The following is an 18,695-nucleotide window of genomic DNA, read 5'->3' on the forward strand; positions in this document are numbered from 1 at the left end:
GGCTGGGTTGGTGGAGGGATGGATGCACGGAGCGATGGAGGGATGGGAGGATGGAAGGGTGGATGGATGGATGAATGAATGATATTCACAACAACCCTCTTAGGTGGGCAAAGTGTCACGGTCCCATTTCTCAGATGAGAAGAGACACTTAGTGGAGGTGATGAGTTGCCCAAGGACAAACAGGCCAGGGCATTTCCTCAGATGACCATAATAAATCCACTCACCGTCACCTACCTGTCCCTTTGCATAATTTCATTTATTGGATAATGTACCAAAGAAGAGGCCTAAGGCTGAGACTCTATCATGTAAAATTTTAGGGGGTAAAAGCAGAAGTAAGAGGAGGGGCAGAAGGGTGAGAAGAGCCAGGAGCATCAAGCTCTTAGGGGAAGGCAGTCCTGGCCGGGGGTCCCAATGGCAGGGACAGACCCCTGAGAGGCCCTGGGTATCCCAGAGTCCGCAAGAGGGGTCTGAGCAGCTGGGAGGGAGGAGGGATTTCCAAAAGCCAGAGGGAGAACGCACAGGGGAGAAGCAGCCAGTCTGGAAAATCCAGATTCCCGTTTCTGCTTCAGGTGCCCCACCGCGGGGTCATTCTGTCCAAGGACCCTGAAGATTCTGCCGGCTCCTCTGCGCAGGACCAGTCCTACCTGCTGGGAGGCCACAGACCACAAACGGCCAAAGCCGGGAGGGAGCTGGCTTCCAAAAGACAGCAGCACTGGCCTGGGCTCATCCCCGGGCCAGCCATTGGCCTCTGGGGACCTGCCAGAGCCACACAGTGGGGGTTTCTGCTCCTCATTCTGCGAGGTCACCGAAGAGGCAGAAAACTGGCTTTGGAGAAGCAGGTAATGATGAGTGTCCACACACGAGAGCCAGCTACAGATACCGGAGTGCTCTCTCTACAGCCCGCGAAAACTAGAGCTGATAAGGCTCTGGGTGCTGGCCCCTGAGTGCAAACCCACCTGCAGGGTGGCACGGGGAGCACAGAGCGGGGATGGGAAGTGATCGTCTTGCTTAGAGGTGAGGCCGCTCAGGGTGAGTAGATCAACAAGGCGACTGGGAAGAATATTCTGGAGCCAGGGCTCAGAAACTAAACCCACCCCCCCACTTAAAACTAATCAGCGCCCTCACTGTACTCACTGTCATCCTCCCTGCTGAATCTTCTAGGGCTCTAAGTGAACACGCTTCATCCAGCTTCCTAGGACACCAGCATCAGGCTCCATGCTCCTAAACAGCCTTATTTTCTGTCCCCCGCCCCCGCCCCAGCACCCCCCGGACCTCCAGTCAGAGCCCTCCTCTTCCTCTCCCTGGCGGTGGGCCCGCTGTCCCCCTATGCTCCACCTCCACTCTCTGCCTACCTGTGCCTTCCCCACCCATCAGGGCAAAATACCAACAACAAACACTTCCACAGCCCTTAGCCTGGCCAGGAACTACTCCCAGCACTTTACACACAGTACAACAGCCCTTAAAGGAGGCATTATTAACATCCCCACTTTACAGATTAGAAAACTGAGGCACAGAGAGATTAAGTGACTTTCTCATGGCCCATCGCTAGTAAAAGGCAGAGCCAAGGTTCAAGCCCACAGTCAGCACCAGTCTTCCTCACAGCACAACTCAGACTGCCGCCTCCTCCCCTAGCCTTCCCTGAGCCCCGTGTGGACAGCTCCTTGCAAATAAATCTCCAGGCCACTTTCCACATTCACTTGGCATGATGACTGGCGAGGTTCTTGTGGTCTCTCCCCTCCAAGATTAGAAAGCCCATGAGAGCAAGGATTCAGGGTCATTTCTATGCCACCTTTGTGTTAGTCTCCTATTGCTGCTGTAACAAATAGCCATCAATTTAACGGCTTAAAACAAAAGCACTCCCTTTCAGTTCTGTAGGTCAGAAATCCAACACAGCTCTCTCTGGGCTAAAATCAAGGCATCTGCAGGGCTGTTTCTTCTGGAGGCTCCAGGGGAGAACCTGTTCCCTTGCCTTTGCCAGCTTCTGGAGGCTGCCTGCATTCCTTGGTTCATGGAACGTGCCAATTTCTTTCTCCATCTCAACGCCAGCAACACATCATCTCTGTGCCCCTTCTTCTGTGCTCACATCTCCCTCTGACCACAGTCAGGAAAGGTTCTCTGCTTTTTAAGGACCCGTGTGATTAGATTGGACTCAGCTGGGGAATCCAGGATCCTGTCCATCGCAAGACCCTTAACCAGATCTGCACAGTTCCTTTTGCCAAGTAAGAAAACATACCCACAGGTTCCCCACAGGGGATCAGGACGTGGACACTGGTGGGGCCCACTATTCTACCCACCACGATGTTTGTATATAAACGTTGAACACACCGGTCCCCTGACAAGTATGGAACTGAATGCCCATCGCAGTTCTGAGCACTGGCCCCTGAATGTTTGATTAATACGGTCCTTCCACTGTTGTTTTATGGTCACGTACATTAGTCTTGTGTCCCCAAATTGACTAAGAGCTCTTTGAAGTAGACTGTCCCCGTTCGATAGCCTTCAATTGTGACAGTGCTACTACATGGTGGACACATAAAAATGTCTAATAATCTGGGAATCAAACAAAATGCTAAGCTCAACTACTGTTTTACTTTCTATTTTTAGTTTTGTATTTTAGTTTCCTTCATTTTTAAAATTCAACATTTATTTCAGAAGAAAATAATACAAAAAGGTATAGAATTTAAAAAATCCCTCTTTCCCTAACTCCTAGTCACTTTTTTATCCTTCTGGAGATATTTGCTGCCTATGCAAGCATACACACACATTTATGATCTGCCCCCCTCCTTTTCTGTAAACGGTCCTTCCTACACCTCACTCTTAACCATGTAGACGGCTCCACAGCTCTCCACAGAGCGTCCTCATTCTTCCTGTGGCTGTGTACTAGTCCACTGTACAGATCCACTATAATTCATTTCACCAACCCCCACTGAGACACTCCATTGCTATTAAAAACATTGTTCGGTGAATACCTCTGAGTTTATCTGAAGGATAAATTTCTGTAAGTGGAATTTCTGAGTCAAGTGAGACCATGTGAGCTAGTAATTCTGACAGACACTGGCAAGTGCTTTCCGCAGGGAACTAACACGTATTCACTAAGCATGTCTGGGTGAATTCCCTTTTCCCAAACCTCCCTCACATGCATGATTTTCCAAATCGTTTTTCTTTGCCAATCCCAGATAGGTGAATGTGGCATACTGCAATGCCATTTCATCTGTATTTTAAACACTATGTGTGAGGTCAACGGTTTTTTATGAATTTATTTTATATGGATTGTTTGTTCACAGCCTTTAACCATTTTCCTATAGAGTTATGTTCTTTTCCTTATTGATTTGTAGGAGTTCTTTACGTATTAGAGGAATTTGATCCTTAATACATAACAGGAAGTGCAAATGTATTTTTCCGGTTTGTAATGTGTCTTTTGTTTTGCTTTCAGGGCTTTTGCTATGCCAACTGCTTTTAGGTAATCAACTTTATCGATCTTTTCCTTATGGCTTCTGGGTTGTGCACCGCCTATAGAGTGCCCATTCCTACTGCAAAGTGATCGAAATATTCTCCTTGGGATTACGCCAGAGATCAGCCATCAACGAGCAGTGAAAAGTTCTCTTCTTTGGTCATGAATGACATCCTGTTGTACGCAAACAGAAGTTAAATGTTTTAAAGTAACTTTTACCTCCTTCTAGTACTCTGCACTTGATAAAGCACTGTCCGTCCAGTCGGGGAGGCAGGCAGCCGGCATTTATATGTCTTATTTCACAGAAGAGAACAGCAGCACCCAAAGAGGTTAAATGACCACCCAAAGCCACACGTGGTCCAGACTCAAGCCGAGGACTCCTGAATGACATCAGTTGTTCTCTCCTCTCCCCTACGCTGCCTCTCTTAACAAAAAGGTGACATCCCCATGCATTAAAATACTAAGGGACGTCTCCAAAGTCATTTCTAAATAACTTCAAAAGAATGGGAATAATAACTTTTCTATTCAAAAAACCGTATTTACTTAAGTGGAACACACAGTGATCCAATTAAACACTGACTCATCTTCAATGCCCACGCCAGCATTCTCACCACCGGAGAGAATTCCGTGTTCCTTTGGTGTGCCTCTAGGACCCTGCAAAGGTTAACTGCAAAGAGACGTAAACTGAGTGGATGGATCGTGACGGGCAGTGCTTCTCGGGGTGGGGGGGACAAGAGGAGGTCTATCCAAATCACGGAGGGCTCTTTGCAAACTATCACACATACTCCAGCCTTCACCATCATCCACTCACAACAGTCCAACCCCAAGAGTGCATCTCATGTCCTCGCAAGTGTACAGATGACAGAAAATGTTTGGAAAACCACTGTTCAGGGACTGCATTTGCACAATCTCTATAAACCACACTCCTTTGTTCTCTGGCCAAGCCCTTGTCCCCACTCTTCTGCATGCTGATGGTGTCCAGTGGCCCTAACCAGGTCAGTTCTGAAACTCCCGGCTCAGGCCCTTTGTGCTTTGCGCCTCTTGTTCCCTCTGATGTTCCTCCCACCTCCCCCACCCAACCACCAAGGTGGCTCCTTCCCATTCTGCAGGTCTTGGCTTAAATGACACCTCCTCAGTGAGGCCTTCCCTGACTACCCACTAAAGCCAACTCCCCCAGGAGGGCTCGCTCCTTTTCTTTTCTCCTTAGAATTTATCACCAGTCTCTATTATTTAATCTATTAATCTATTTTCTTGTTTATTGTCTGTCCTCTCAAAAGTCCCAGAAGGCCGGGGGCCTTGTGCAAATCATTCATACTTTATAACCCGAGCACTCAGCAGAGTGCCTGCCTCATAGTAAGTGCCCAATAAATACTGGGTCCATTGAATTAGTCCCAGCTAATTGTCTCCATTTCTGCATCACCATCAAGTTTCTTAACAGCCCGACCCTGTGGGCTGGGAGGATGGGAATTGGAACAACACCCTGCCTCTTCTACCAGCCCACTTCCTCCCACTCACGGTTAATCATCCACCTTGTGAGTAAAGAAAGCTTTTAGCCAGCAAACCCCCCCCCCCCCAGTGAGATGTCTGGAAGGCACATGTCTTCCTACATTGTTTTCTATCTTCCTCCCTGACCTAATTCCACTGCACTGTGGAGAATGAGATTAGGGAATAATGTTGAAGTTACATCATTAATAATCAAAAATAGCAATCAAACCAAGAATAACTGATGGTAAACTGTGTGCCAGGCACAGTGTGGATGGAGCTTGTAATACCGATTATCTCATCTAAGCCTCAAGATCACCTCACAAGCCAAGTATTATTACCCCCGTTTTACAAATAAGGAAGCAGAGCCCAAGGTCATGCAGCTAGTAAGCGGAGGAGCCAGGGTCCGAACCCAGGTAGCTGGGCTCAGGAAAGCCCTCACTCAATCGTCACACAGTGCCCCTCACATCTAACTCGGCGCCCGCGCTACCTCCTTCGAAGTAAATGCTTAAAAGATAGCAATTAGTGCTATCTTTGAGTTATTCATGTCTCAAAAGCTTGAGGGATGGGAGGTGGGGACAGAGTTCTGCCTGCACACGAACCTGGGAACACCAACGGCCACAGGCCTGGAAAGGACTTTCTCATCCTCAGGAAGGAAGTAATACTAAGAGAAGCAGAGGGCATTCACGTGACAATCCTCTTTAGGGTCATTACCTGTGAAGGACCCCCTAAGAACAACCAGACGACAAGGACAGTTCAACTCAGTAAGAAATCACTGCGAGCCTACTGTGTGCTAGTTCTAGGTTTGGTCTTGGTGAAGGGTATTTTTTTAATGGCTAAGTACCACTCCCTGAGGTCTAAGACCCAAAGCTGCCCAATCACAGATAGGAAACATTCACTTGTGCTGCTAAGTTCCCTGTGTGCCAAAAGCAACAACATTGGTAACAAGGCTACAGGAAGAAGGAGGACGCAGAGGGACAGGCATCACGGAAAAGGAAGGATACGATGAGGTCGCGATGCTTGCATTAGAACAAGCAAAGAAAATGGGGCCAGCCTGCGGTGATTAAGCAGCAGTATCACTGTCAGGACATCCAGGGGTCCGGCCCCCCAGGAGTGGAGGGCCTGTGTCAGAGCATCACAGGAGGTAAGTGTGGAAAGGCTCTGATGGGCATTCGAGGATGGCGAAGTCCCTGAACGATGCGAGGAAGAATCCGAAGGCAGGACACAGTAAGTGCAGGCTGGATACCCTGACCATGACTCATCTGGGTGGAGGGTGGAGGACAGACTGACAGGGAGAGAAATTACAGGCCGAGAGCTCCATGGGCGAGGGTGGGGGGGGAAGCTGCTGGAACACACCAGACAGCAGAAAAGATCAGGGACTCAAAGTGGGCGGGGGGAATGGCAAAGCACACATGAAAATAACGAGGAGCAGAGCACAGAGGACTTGGGGGGCCAGTGAAATTATTCCAAGATGCGATAATGGTGGCCACATGTCAGACGGTTGTCCAAACCCATCGAGTGCACAATGCCATGAGTGAACCCTGAGGTAAAGTGTGGACTTTGGGTGACAACGAAGTGTCAATCAACACAGGTTAATTGATTGTGGTAACAGATGTCCCACTCTGATGCTGAAGTTGTGACAGGGAGGGAGGCAGGCAGCATATAGGATCTCCCCTCCCTGCACTTTGCCTCAGTTTTGCTGTGAACTTAACACCGCTCTAAAAACATTTTAAAAATTGAAAAATCAAATCTATTTAAATATTCGTATGAATGAGAAAAACTTGGCCACAGAGCACAATGGTGAAAGGGGAGTCGAGGATGACTCAGCAGCCGGGTGACTGGAAGAAGACTCGCGTCACTGGCAGAGGAGGAAGTTGGAAAAGGGGGCCTGTTTTTAGAGGTAAGAGAGGAAGAAGATGAGTTCAGCTGGGAACAAACTAGGATGGTGCAGGATATCCACACGGAACCGTCTTCAAGCATTTGGACAACAGTTTGGGGCTGAGATAAGGAAAGGACACAGGTATGCAAATTCGGGACAAAAAGTCAGCATTCAATGGTCCTCTTTCAAGCTGAGTGATAAATTCTCTCTCCAAAAGGAAAAGTATTGCAACACCCTGGAAATAACAATCTTCCACAAAGCTTGCACCCTCTGTTACAAAGAGCTGACGTAGGGGAGGCAATTTCAGTTACTTGTGAGAACAGCAACCCCAAGAATTGTGACCTACCAGTCAAGTTAAAAACTGCCCAACGTGGCATCAGTCCAGATATGAAGAACTGGCAAGTGACATAAGAGGCAAGCAGGGAGATTTCAGTTTTAAGTAGGAGTGTCCCCTAAAAGGAGCAGGAAGGACGCAGTGAATGGGAACGGCAGTGTAGTTGTTCAATGCCAGCCTGGTGTGATTTTTTTGTTTTTTTTTAATATATTTTGGGATGGAGGGGCAGCCGGTTGGCTCAGTGGTTGGAGCATAGTGCTCTAACACCAAGGTCGCTGGTTTGATTCCCACATGGGCCAGTGAGAAACAACGGCTTCAGCTTGGAGCTGAGCCACTGGTGGGTGGCCGGCCGGCCAGTTGACTCAGTGATTGGAATACAGTGCTCATAACACCAAGGTCACCAGTTCGATTCTCACATGGGCCAGTGAGCTGCACCCTCCTCAACTAGATTGAAAACAACGACTTGACATAGAGCAGATGGGTCCTGGAAAAACACATTGTTCCCCAATATTCCCCAATAAAAATTAAATATATATATTTTTTATTAGTAGTAGTATACAAAACAATGTAATAATTAGACATTTATACCCCTCACAAAGTGATAATCTCCCTCCCAAATCTGCCACCCCTCTGACATCGTATATAGCTGTTACAGTTCCACTGACTCTATTCCTTATGCTGTACTCCACATCCTGTGACTGTATATATATATAAAATTATAGTTGACATTCATTATTATTCAGCTTCAGCTTCACGTATACAGCGCAGTGGTCAGGCATCTACACCGCCCATGAAGCGGTCTCCCTAATAAGACAAGTGCCCATCTGACACCCTACATAATGGTTACAACGTAATTGATTATATTCTCCAAACTGTCTCTCGTATCCCGGTGGCAATCTTGTGGCTACTAATTTGTGTTTTCTAATCCCCTCACCTTCTCCCGCATCCCACCCCCACTCCCATCTAGCAACCCTCAGTTTTTTCTCTATATCTCTGAGACTGTTTCTGATTAGTTTGTTCACTTATTCTATTCTTTAGATTCAACATATAAGTGAGATCATATGGTATTTGTCTTTCTCCATCTGACTCATTTCATTTAGCATAATGTTCTCTAGGTCCATCCATATCGTTGCAAATGGTAAGATTTCATTCTTCTTTATGGCCGAGTAATACTCCATTGTATAAATGTCTAGTACGTGATTTCTTATTCTGCCTTTTGCCAAGGGAAACTATTTAACCTCTCTGTGCCTCAGTTTCCTCACCTGTAAAAAGGGGATAACTGCCGATTTCATGGATCTGCTGTAAAGATCAAATGGGCAAATACGGAGGCGTGTGCCTGGAGCTCGCTGTCAGCTCCTGTCGGTGTCCGTTATCTGTCCTAGACTTCTCCACGACCCCTGTGGGGAAAACTGTGAGGTCTCCTTCCTCAGGATCACAGAGCACTTGCTTCTTTAAAAAAATGTTTTCTATTCAAGTATCTGTTTCGTCAGCTGAGACTGTAATATTTATGGGAGGAGAATATTTTAGAACTATATAGTCTGAAACAGAGCCCAGGCACGTGAAATGCTCGGCTTGGCCTTTCCTTGCGGCCAATCAGTTACCCAGTGATGTCTACTGCCTGGCCTTGACCCAAGAAGGCTGAGCTAAGACATAAAGAAAGTGCTTTCAAAAGCAGGTAAAAGGCCAAAGTTATTCCTTAAACTATTTGCCTGAAGTACTGACTGTAATCCAAGCGCATCTGACCCATGTTATCTACAGACTCGGTTTGGCAACGTTCTCAAAACAGAGGTCACAGTTTTTCAAGGCTCCCAGCCGTCACAGAAATGAGCTGACTAGAAAAAGTCAGCATCCGGTCTGTACCTCCTTATAAATCATTAAACTGATTTCCTGGGATTTTCACGTGCGTTTGGGCAGAAGGAGCCCGGATTCCCAGGGTCTGGGCCTCCATGGGAAGCTCACTAAAAGTCTCCGCATCTCCTGCTCTGCGACACCAGAACCCAGAACACTGCCTGGTTAACACGCCCCCCCCCCCCCACTCAGGCAGTGACACGGGGTGCTGCGGAAACAGCCGCCTCCTCCCAGCCCCTCCTAATGCCACTCTACAATAAGAAGAACTGCTGTGTCAGTAAGAAAAGGGAAGATAATTACCAAGTAATAGCAAACTCCTTTTGACTGTTAGTGTTTATAATTTCCAAGGCATATCGGTCCCCTCCATACAAAGCCCCTTGTTCTGTTCTACACTTTGAACCCTTTGGGTGTGTACGTTTGAGAGAGGAACTGGGAATATCCACAGTCGTGAAGGGAAAAGACTCTTCGCTCACGGGAAAGTAAAGAGGAAGGGAGGGCAGGACAGGGCTGAGAGGCGGAGAGAGGGAACCAGGAGCCCCCCAGCTGACTCCTCCACTAATTTAGGAAAGTCTCCTGGACTAGCAAAGCTCATAGTGGGGCGGATTTCTCCATCAGTACGTTGGGGCTGACACCAAGGTGAAACGGAAAGGGCACCTGAGCTCTAAAAGATTATCTGGCTGCCTCTGGGAAATTGGATTTGAGGAGAGCAAAGTGGAATGAGAGAGATTCCATCAGAAGCTTATGTGAAAGTGCATGATGACAGCTTGAGCTTGAGGTAAGATGGAGGCGGGGGGGGGGTGCGGGGGACACAGAATGGGACACTCAACCAAGAACGTGAGATGGCTCCGATGTGAGGTGAAGACAAGAAACGGCTCCTAGGTTTGGGGCCTGGACAAATGAGCAGAAGGCAGTAAGAATTTATTCCAGTGGGGGACGCTGGAGGAGAATGTACTGGGAGTGAGTGGGGAGCCATGGAGGAAGGACCACGAAGCTCCAGAAGCTCGTTTCTGAGCCTGCGTGCACAGACCACCTCCGGGGTCCGGCACCTCACTTGGCATTCACGACGCTATATTGTTTCTCTTCAAAGGGACCCCAAAGTGCCTAAGTGTCAGGCCCCACAAAACCAGGCAGGAGACGATCCATAAGGTGTGGCCAGTACATTGAAGATGTCTGTGACACATTCAAGGAGCCACGGTCAAATTCAACGTTACTGTATAAACCTGGAGCTCACAGGAGAGAGCCGGACATCTGTGTCAAGAAATCAGTGGGGTCAAGTCACAGAAATGAATAAACCCAGTGTGTCTGGTAGTTGGTCACCGCATCTGGATCACCTGGGACTCCAGGTCTCATCCTAGACCAGGGGTGTCAAAACTGCGGCCCGCAATCCATTGTTAATTGGCCCGCAGCAAATTCCAAAAATATATTTAGTTTACTTAAATAAACCAGGTGAGGCAATACGTACTTCACCTCGAGTGAGTGGCCCGGCTGTTTGTGTATTTTACTGCATATGGCCCTTGGTGAAAAACGTTGAAAAAGGTTTTGACACCCCTGTGACCTAGACTGAATGAATTAGAAGATCTAGGAAGTGAGGCCCAGAAATCTGCTTCAACAAGTCTCCCAGGTAATTCTTATGCATAACAGTGTTTGAAAACCACAGATCTAGCTAGAAAGTGTAGAGAAAAGGAAGAGGACCCAGGACAGGCCCTGAGGAAGGGTCAGGGGAGAGCGAAGGAACAGGCAAGGGAAGGGACAGAGCAGAAGTGACCAGCGAAGCGGAGGAAAGCAGAGGAGTCCAGTGTTACAGAGCAGAGTGGGGAGCCCTGGGAGGCTGGATCTGAGCACTTCAATGAGCACCTGAATGGAAGCAGGACCAGGCCAGCTGTTCTGAGCCATGTGCACGAAGAGAAACCCCAGCGAGGAGAGATGGGTCCAAGAGAGCAGCATGAGAAGATCCTGAACGCACCTCCTCCCACGAACACACCAAATATACACCTACGTACAGAGCAACTCCCCCTGAAAAACAACTGAGAAACCCCAGCGAGAGGCACCGAGAGGGGCATCAGAGACCTTGCAGCCCTTGGGGATTGAGGGCAAGGACAACTTGTGACTTTCCAGTTCCAAATCATTGCCTCCGAGTTGCCTTGGTATCCTTCCGATAAGCCCCCCCTTGCCAGTGCTAACTTTACGGGGGTCTCTCTTCCTTAGAACCAGCAAGAGCTAAAGCATAAAGGGATGAATGAGCAAGAATACTGTAAATCGTGGAAAAAGAACGACAAAGCCTTTCAAAGTCCTGAGGTGACCTGCCACGAACAATGCATTCCAACTCCCAGTGGCCAGTTTTAGCTGAAGGAATCCAAACCAAAGTGTTAGTTCTGGTCCCCCTTTCCTTTAGGGTTCTCTCTCTCTCTTTCTCATGTCTGAGACTATCAGAAATACATTCTGCCCAGAGATGGCAAAACGGGGCTTGATGGGGTCGGGGTTCCAAGCCCAGCCCTTGAGGGCGTGCAGCAAAAGAGGTCACGGGACGCAGAGAGCAGGGAGTCACAGAAATCCAGGTGTACTCTGTGGACAGAGGATGCATAAGTGCCAACAAGAGTAACAGCACACAACACACAAGATGAGAAGTAATCACACGAGGGTCCCACTGCTCTTAATATACAGACATGCTGGAGGTGTGCCGCTTACGAGAGAGACACTGTGCAAAGATGTGAAAGAGGAACCTGGCTGCAGACAAAAGGGAGTCCATCTGACTGGCAAATGTGGTGCTAATGTGGGGTTCGTCTCAGGTAACACGGGGCTCGTCTCGGGGCTGCTGAAGGAGGCAGCACTCACTGTCACTGCAGGTGTCAGCCTGGGTAGGCTCTGTCTCCTGCACACAAAGGAGGTAGCTCTCAAGGCCATGTCAGGGCAAAGGCCCCACATTGATTGACAACTGTGCAAAGTTCTGGGTCCACAAGGCTTGAGTTGTGTCTTTCCGCATCTCCTCTGATGCCCGGGGAACTTTGGCCAAAAGCTGCAGGGGCCTTCATGAAATCAGGGAAACATAAAAAAAGGCACAAAGAAGGAAAACACACACCTGAGAGGGAAAGAGGGAAAGGAGGTTGGAAAAAAGAAGAAAATAACCTATGCCACTTCTCTTAAATTCTCTTCTGAAAGAGAATATGTTCTCAAGAGAACATGTCTCTTGAGTGCAGTTTTTAACTGCACAGGTAGATAGTACCTACAAGAGCTGGACTGGCAACGCCAGAAAGCCCAGGTTAGACATTTACTCTGGGTAGGGTGGAGTAGGAGAGGGGTAGGCTTTGCAGTGAAAGGGTGTTTCGCGCTATACCCAAGAAACAAATCTAAATGGAGACATGAAGGCTGATGTTTTTTAAATGCTTAAAGACCACATAAGATGGTCTAGAGTTGAGTAATTTTCTTGCTACATACAACTCCTGCCTTCAGGCGTGGAGGCTGGGGCAAATCTTGGGGAACAGTAGCGGAAAAGGCGGCTGGGAACACTCGCCTGGAAATCCAGAGGACTGGGTCCTCCACACACGGAGAGACCATCGTCAACCCAGGCAGGAGGACCCTATTAACCCTATTAACACTGTAGCCATTTATGTCACCTACTTATCACAGGCATTCTTGAGTATTGCCTTATTTTCAGTACTACATACTCATTGTTCTTAAAAATAAGTGATTTATGATTTTGGTGAGTTTAAATTTATTTCAAAATTTAAAAGTTTAAAAACATAGGAATCTATTGGTGAAATCCTCCATCCTACCATCCCCTTTCTAATCCCACTGTCCAAAGGCAATCGATCACTGTCTACAACTTGGGGCACAGCCTTCCAGACTTTCTTTTTTCAAAAAATGAGACCATATTATACCTACTGGTTTGCACGTTCCTTTCATTACTTAAATATATAATGGACATTCTCCAAATCAGCTCATTTATAGCACCTTCCTCCTTTGTTCAAGTAGGCAAGTATTTCTGGGGGATAAAGTCCTAGAAATGGAACTGATGTATCAGAAAGAACACAAATTTTTAAATGTTCTAAACACTGCCAAAGTGCCTTTCGTAAAGGTTGTACCAATTTACACTCTCCACAGAAATACATGGTGACAATCTATTTTCCCACACCCTCACCAACACCGGATGTTATCAACCTAAGCAAAAATGGTTTCAGGGTTGTTTTTAATCCACACTTATCTGATTACTAATGAGGGTAAGCATTGTTAGATACGCATGTGAATTACCTATTAATAGCCTGTGCCCAAATTTCTACTGGATTATTGTTTTTCTATTGGTTTCTCAGAGTTCACGTCTATTATATATATCGTAACTATTTGCTTTATTACTTTGTCATCTGTCTTTTAACTTTGTTTATGACCTCTTTTTCCTTTGAGAAGTATAGTGTTTCATGAAGTTCTATCACTATTTTCCATTAAGGTTTCTGAATTTTATGAAACTTGGTGAGCTCTTTACTCCTCCAGTAGTGTTTTAAAACCATCTTATTCATATATGTATATGTACTTTAAGATATGTAGTTTTGGTTTTGACATTTAATCTTTATTCTACATGGAATTTACTTGTGTAAATGGTGTGAGGCATGGATCTCATTTTTTCCTATGGACAAACAACTGTCCCCAACAAACTTTCCCACAGTCAATTTTAATTTGCTCAATTCCTAGCTTTACAATGAAACCATTTCTGGACCTCCTGTTCCTGGTCAGACAGGACATATTTCAATGTCTGGCTGAACAATACATTACATATCAATTGCCTATTAGTACAAATCTATTTTTCCAGGTAAACTTTATCAGTTTGTAAAAATTAAATGACGTTAAAAGGCTGGCCTAAACTAATACATAAAGGTCTCATGAACTGTTAAGTCTTATTTAGTCTTATTCGAGCATCAACCATTGACCAGGAGGTAGCCTTCCTTCCAGTGATTCATACGCTACGCAGAAATTTCAGACTGCATGGAATTTTGTTTGAATTTACAAATCGCTCACCAAAAACTTTCCAACACGACAATTCTACCAAGAGGCCTGAGTGGCCTCCTTGTGCCTCAACCAATGCATGTTCTGAATCTTTCCCCATCTTTTCCCCAATTTTTATGCTCCCGGCTCATACCTTTCAGAGCTGTAGATTCCCATCTTAAATCCCAGTAAAGAGGGCCAGCTAACAGGACGACAGGCCAAAGGAGGTTGTATTTTGATAGGTGCTTCCTCTGCTGGTCTCTCACACACTGCAGCAACGCAGTGGGAGAGCTGGGAGTCTTGGCATCTCATAATTTACCCCAAAGGGAAATACTGGGGTGTGATGGAAAGAATATGAGACTGGAAGTCGGGAGACCTGAGATTTAGTCCCCTTCCTACTTCTAATTAGCTGCCTAGTTCCAATTAAGTTATTCAGCTTCTCATTAGGCCTCAGCTGCCTCATGTGTAAAACGAGAGTGTTAGAATATCATTATTAACCTTTCTTTCCACCATAGGTGCCCCTTTAAGAACCTAAAGCAAGCTGTGGATTCTCTCCACCAGAGTAATGCCCTTTTGCACAGGAGTATGAAAGCATACATTTTCAGGGGGTTGACAGACTCCCTAAAACCTATCTCTGTATTCCCAAGGTCAAGTTCACTCAGACCTACCACAAGCTATTACAAATAGCAGAGAATACAACAGAAATGTATACAGAATCACAAAACCTTAAGCAAAGTTGAATCATTTAAAGAACTAAAAGCATCTCCTCTGCAGAGACTGGGAGGAGGGGATGGTTATTACGTAAAAATAAAGTGCCATTTAAGAGTTGCGCTTCACTGAGTCCTGGCTAAGCCCTTTACATACATTCACAGAGAAGAGTACCCACTCCAAGGCCAAGCTGCCTAGTTCAGACCTTGGCTGCAGCATTTAGTAGTTGTCTGACTTAGGCTCAGTACCTCAGTTTCTTCAACTGTAAAATAAAGGCAGGGGCGGGAATAAAAACATGACCTAGCTCAAGGACTGTTAATAGACACAGGGTATGTAAACAGGGTCTGGTAACAAAGCCCTAAATAATTATTAGCTATGACAGAAATCTGGGACACACTCGCTGGGTGGTTAAAATTGTGAGCTAAAGAGATTAGGGGAGTCATAAAGATCCTGATGCCTTAGTTTCCCAGTTTAAATAAAATCTGCTTCATAAGTTTGTTGTGAGGGTTAACGAGACTGCCACACCAAACCTCTTTTCACAATGCCTAGCACATAATAAGTGCTCAAAAAATTTCGGCTATTGCTATCAATCATTATGGGAGACAAGGATAATCATCACCTTTTTACATTTCTGAATAAAGCATAGATGAGACCTAGAGAGGTGAAGCGCCCTGCTGATAGTACGTCAGCTAGCAAACAACTGTGCCAAGATTTCCACTGTGATGAGTCTGAGACCAGAAGTTGTAACCACTACCATGTCCAACCTCTTATTTGAATAAGGCTTAGAGAACATAAGAGCTGATGAATACCGACTAGATTACTTCTAAGAGAAAGAAAAAACTTGTGATAACCGTCCAAAATTTGAGGTATTCTCCATGGAAGTCAACCATGACTTTGGCCAAAAGTTCTTTTTTGCCACTATTAGAAATGAAAGACTGCAAAGGCTGGCCCCTGCTCTCAACCAGTTCTACGCCCTTCACAAGTGGTTGTTAAACTACAGCCCTGCCACCCAGAGGGAAAACAAGCCATTTCCCACAATAGCTTACCTAACCCAGTGAGCCCTTCAAAATGAAAGTGGAGATCCTCAGGCTCAGGAAAGACATCATGAGCGCTCCAAAGTCACGGAGAACTGCTGTAGTACACCAGCGTTAGTCTTTAATGAATACACTTTTACTTGGGAAAGAAGGAAGGTGTTTATTTCTAGTTTGTCAGATACCACGCTCCACGATGTCTTCGTAAAGTAAAATAAGAGGAAGTTCGTACCACAGCCCAGCGTAGAGGGAGAGGAACAGCAGGCAAGAGAGACCTGGTGAGGAGCGGTGTCACCTAAGCAAGTTCCCCACTCTTACGACACCAACTTCCTCACCTAAGTGAGATAGTACCCTCAAAAATAAGAATGCAATCGACTGGCAGAAGAAACAGCACGATCCAGTTAAATACAAGTCAGTGCTAATCACTGTACTTCACACCTTCGTGTATTTACTTCTGCATGTATTTTATTTTTGTATCTTTATTCAAAACAGCCCTATTAGTCAATTTTAAATCTACCATGCCAAGAAAGGAAGGAAGGAAGGAAGGAAGGAAGGAAGGAAGGAAGGAAGGAAGGAAGGAAGGAAGGAAGGAAGGAAGAAAGAAAGAAAGAAAGAAAGAAAGAAAGAAAGAAAGAAAGAAAGAAAGAAAGAAAGAAAGAAAGAAAGAAAGAAAGAAAGAAAGAAAGAGGCCTCAAGAATGATGGCAGAAGCAGCAGAAGCGATTAAGGAGCCCCAGCTAAGCTTGGTCAATGGCTGGAGCAGCTGGTTCTCACTGGTGGCAGCCACATCACCCCCTCTAGCCAACGGGAAAAAGAGAGTTCATACATTCCAAGCCTACACGCACCCCATGCCCCCAAAGGCGGTGAGAACTCTGCAGAGAGAGAACCTAGGCCTCTTTCTGCTCCCTTCTGGCTGAATGACTCCCCTCCCCAGGCCTTAATTATCCTGTCACTAAAATGAAAGGTTTGAATGAGATCACAGGAAAGCCTCCTTTCTGCTCTAAATTTCTAATTCCCATATTCTTACATATTAATGCTTCTTGCAGAAATAGAAGCCCTTCCAAAATGGAGTCACTTATGCTAAGCCCCACGTCACCAGAGACAATACCTAACTTAATTACAGTTTCTGCCTCTCCCAGGAATGGATCTTAAATCAGGCAATCTGGAATGACTTGGTCAGTCCTGGTGAAGTAACCTGTTTGACAGACCCCTGCCCTCCCCTAAGGAAGGTTTCCTTTCCACAGCCAATCATCGTTTTGCTAGTATAACTTCCATGTCCCACTCCCTTCTGCCTATAAAAGTCTTCCATTTTGTACTTCCTCGGAGCTCCTATCTATCTGCTGGACAGGATGCTGGCCGATTCATGAATTATTGAATCAAGGCAGTAAGATCTTTAAAACGTACTGTCGGATTTTTTTTTTAAAACACTTTCAAGCAGGACATGTTGCTCTCAATATGTGACCATTCCTTCCAATAACCCGTGTATAATCTTAACACAAGTATGAGGCATCAGAACTGAAAAACTGGTCGTTGCTTTCCTGTGGCACCAAACCTGGTACTCAGTCAACGAGGTTTTTCTCTAGGGCTTTTTCCCTCAATCCCACAATCCCACGAAAAACAAACCTGCCCACCCCTCCCAATCCCTAAACCCCAAGCTCCCCTTTCACGTATAACAGCATACCCACCCAAACCGGGCCCGGTGGCAGGTGCCACAGCACTTTTTCTAGCATCCAGGATTCCACCTCTGCCCCACCCTCTCCTCTTTTTACCTGAGAACCCCTGGATCAATACGTTCCAGGCCCCCCCCCCCACCCCCCGGCAAATGACCATTTCTTCCTCCCCTGCCCACCTCGGCTGGAAAGGAGGCAGCTGCCCTGCTCCGATCCCAGAAGACCCAAACCTCTTCCCAGCCCGCAGGGAGCGGCATCTGGGCACCGGGAAGGGCCCCACGCCTCGGGAAAGGCACGGGCAGCCGGCGCGCCCCACCCCAACCCCCGGCTGCGGTCCCCACCCCGGCGGCGCAGGGGACACCTCCGCGGGAGGTCTGCTGTCACTTACACGCGGCTCCTCCGGGCTGTCAGGCACAGGACGACTGGCGGGCTGCGGAGTTTGCTGACTCAAAGGCGCGGCGGCGGCGGCGGCGGCGGCGAGCGCCCAGGAGCGCACACGAGCGCAGCCCCGCGCACCCCGCGCACGTAGCGGCCCCGCGCCCGCGCTCACCGCCCGCCGCGAGGCCTCGGGCTTCCGCTGAGCCGGCCGCCGCCACCACACTGCCCAGCCCAGGTGCGGCCCCGCGTCGCCCGCTGCGCCCCGCCCTTCTGCCCGCCCGCGGAATTGGAGGCCGACCCTGGGCGGGCGAGACTGGGGCGAGCGGTGCAGCCGCGGGGGGGCGCCGCTGGGCCGGAGGCCAGATGCCTCCTCCCGTCACTGAAATCCGGCTAGGGAGAAAATACAGCAGCTTGCCTGGACGCTGAGGCTGAAGGTGGCAAAGTGGCACCCTTTGGAATCAACACATGAAAGCCACCTTGAGCTTGCTAACCCCGCCCCCTTAGTTATGGGGAGGATTGATTAATGGGGAGAGGTAGAGATGAACAGAGCATGTGATGAACAAAGGTGACAGCTGTTAAGAGTGGAATCCAGCTGGTGGGCATATGGGTGCGTACTATAAAATACTTCTACCTTTTCTGTATGTTTGAAATCTTTCACAATAAAACTTTTTGGGAAAAAGAAATGAGATCTGTCAAGGGGCCGGGATCAGTAAACTATTTTTCAAATGGCACCTTGGGCAGTGCCTGTTTGCATGGAAAATAAATAACTATGTTACTGGTTAATGTACTTACTATACTATACCTTTTTTATCATTATTTTAGAGTGTACTCTTTCTACTTATAAAAAAATGGTTTGCTATGAAAAGTTGCCTGCCACAGCCTCATGCATCTCGTGTTTACCGCATCTCTTAATTGCATCATTTTCTCTTGCTTGACTTAATCCCATG

At 47.1% G+C, this 18,695-nt stretch overlaps 1 protein-coding gene across 6 annotated transcripts in view; it reads right to left on the reverse strand.

Moving 5' to 3' along the window:
* Positions 1-18,118, reverse strand: part of SNX10 (sorting nexin 10) — a 69,903-nt gene extending 51,785 nt beyond the window's left edge. The window contains exon 1 of one of the 6 annotated variants that reach the window (XM_033088836.1): positions 17,759-17,883. Coding sequence is in view for 1 of the 6 variants with exons in the window: in XM_033088829.1 (XP_032944720.1) it covers positions 17,550-17,627 (78 nt within the window). In the remaining 5 variants the exon portion in view is untranslated. Of the gene's footprint in view, positions 1-15,716; positions 15,815-17,549; positions 17,667-17,758 lie in introns of those variants that run through there. The other 5 variants (XM_033088835.1, XM_033088833.1, XM_033088839.1 and 2 more) reach the window with 5 other exon arrangements.
* Positions 18,119-18,695: the final 577 nt, after the last annotated feature.

Source organism: Rhinolophus ferrumequinum, chromosome 20 (genome assembly GCF_004115265.2).
Source record: "Rhinolophus ferrumequinum isolate MPI-CBG mRhiFer1 chromosome 20, mRhiFer1_v1.p, whole genome shotgun sequence".
In the NCBI taxonomy this organism is placed as follows: Eukaryota; Metazoa; Chordata; class Mammalia; order Chiroptera; family Rhinolophidae; genus Rhinolophus; species Rhinolophus ferrumequinum.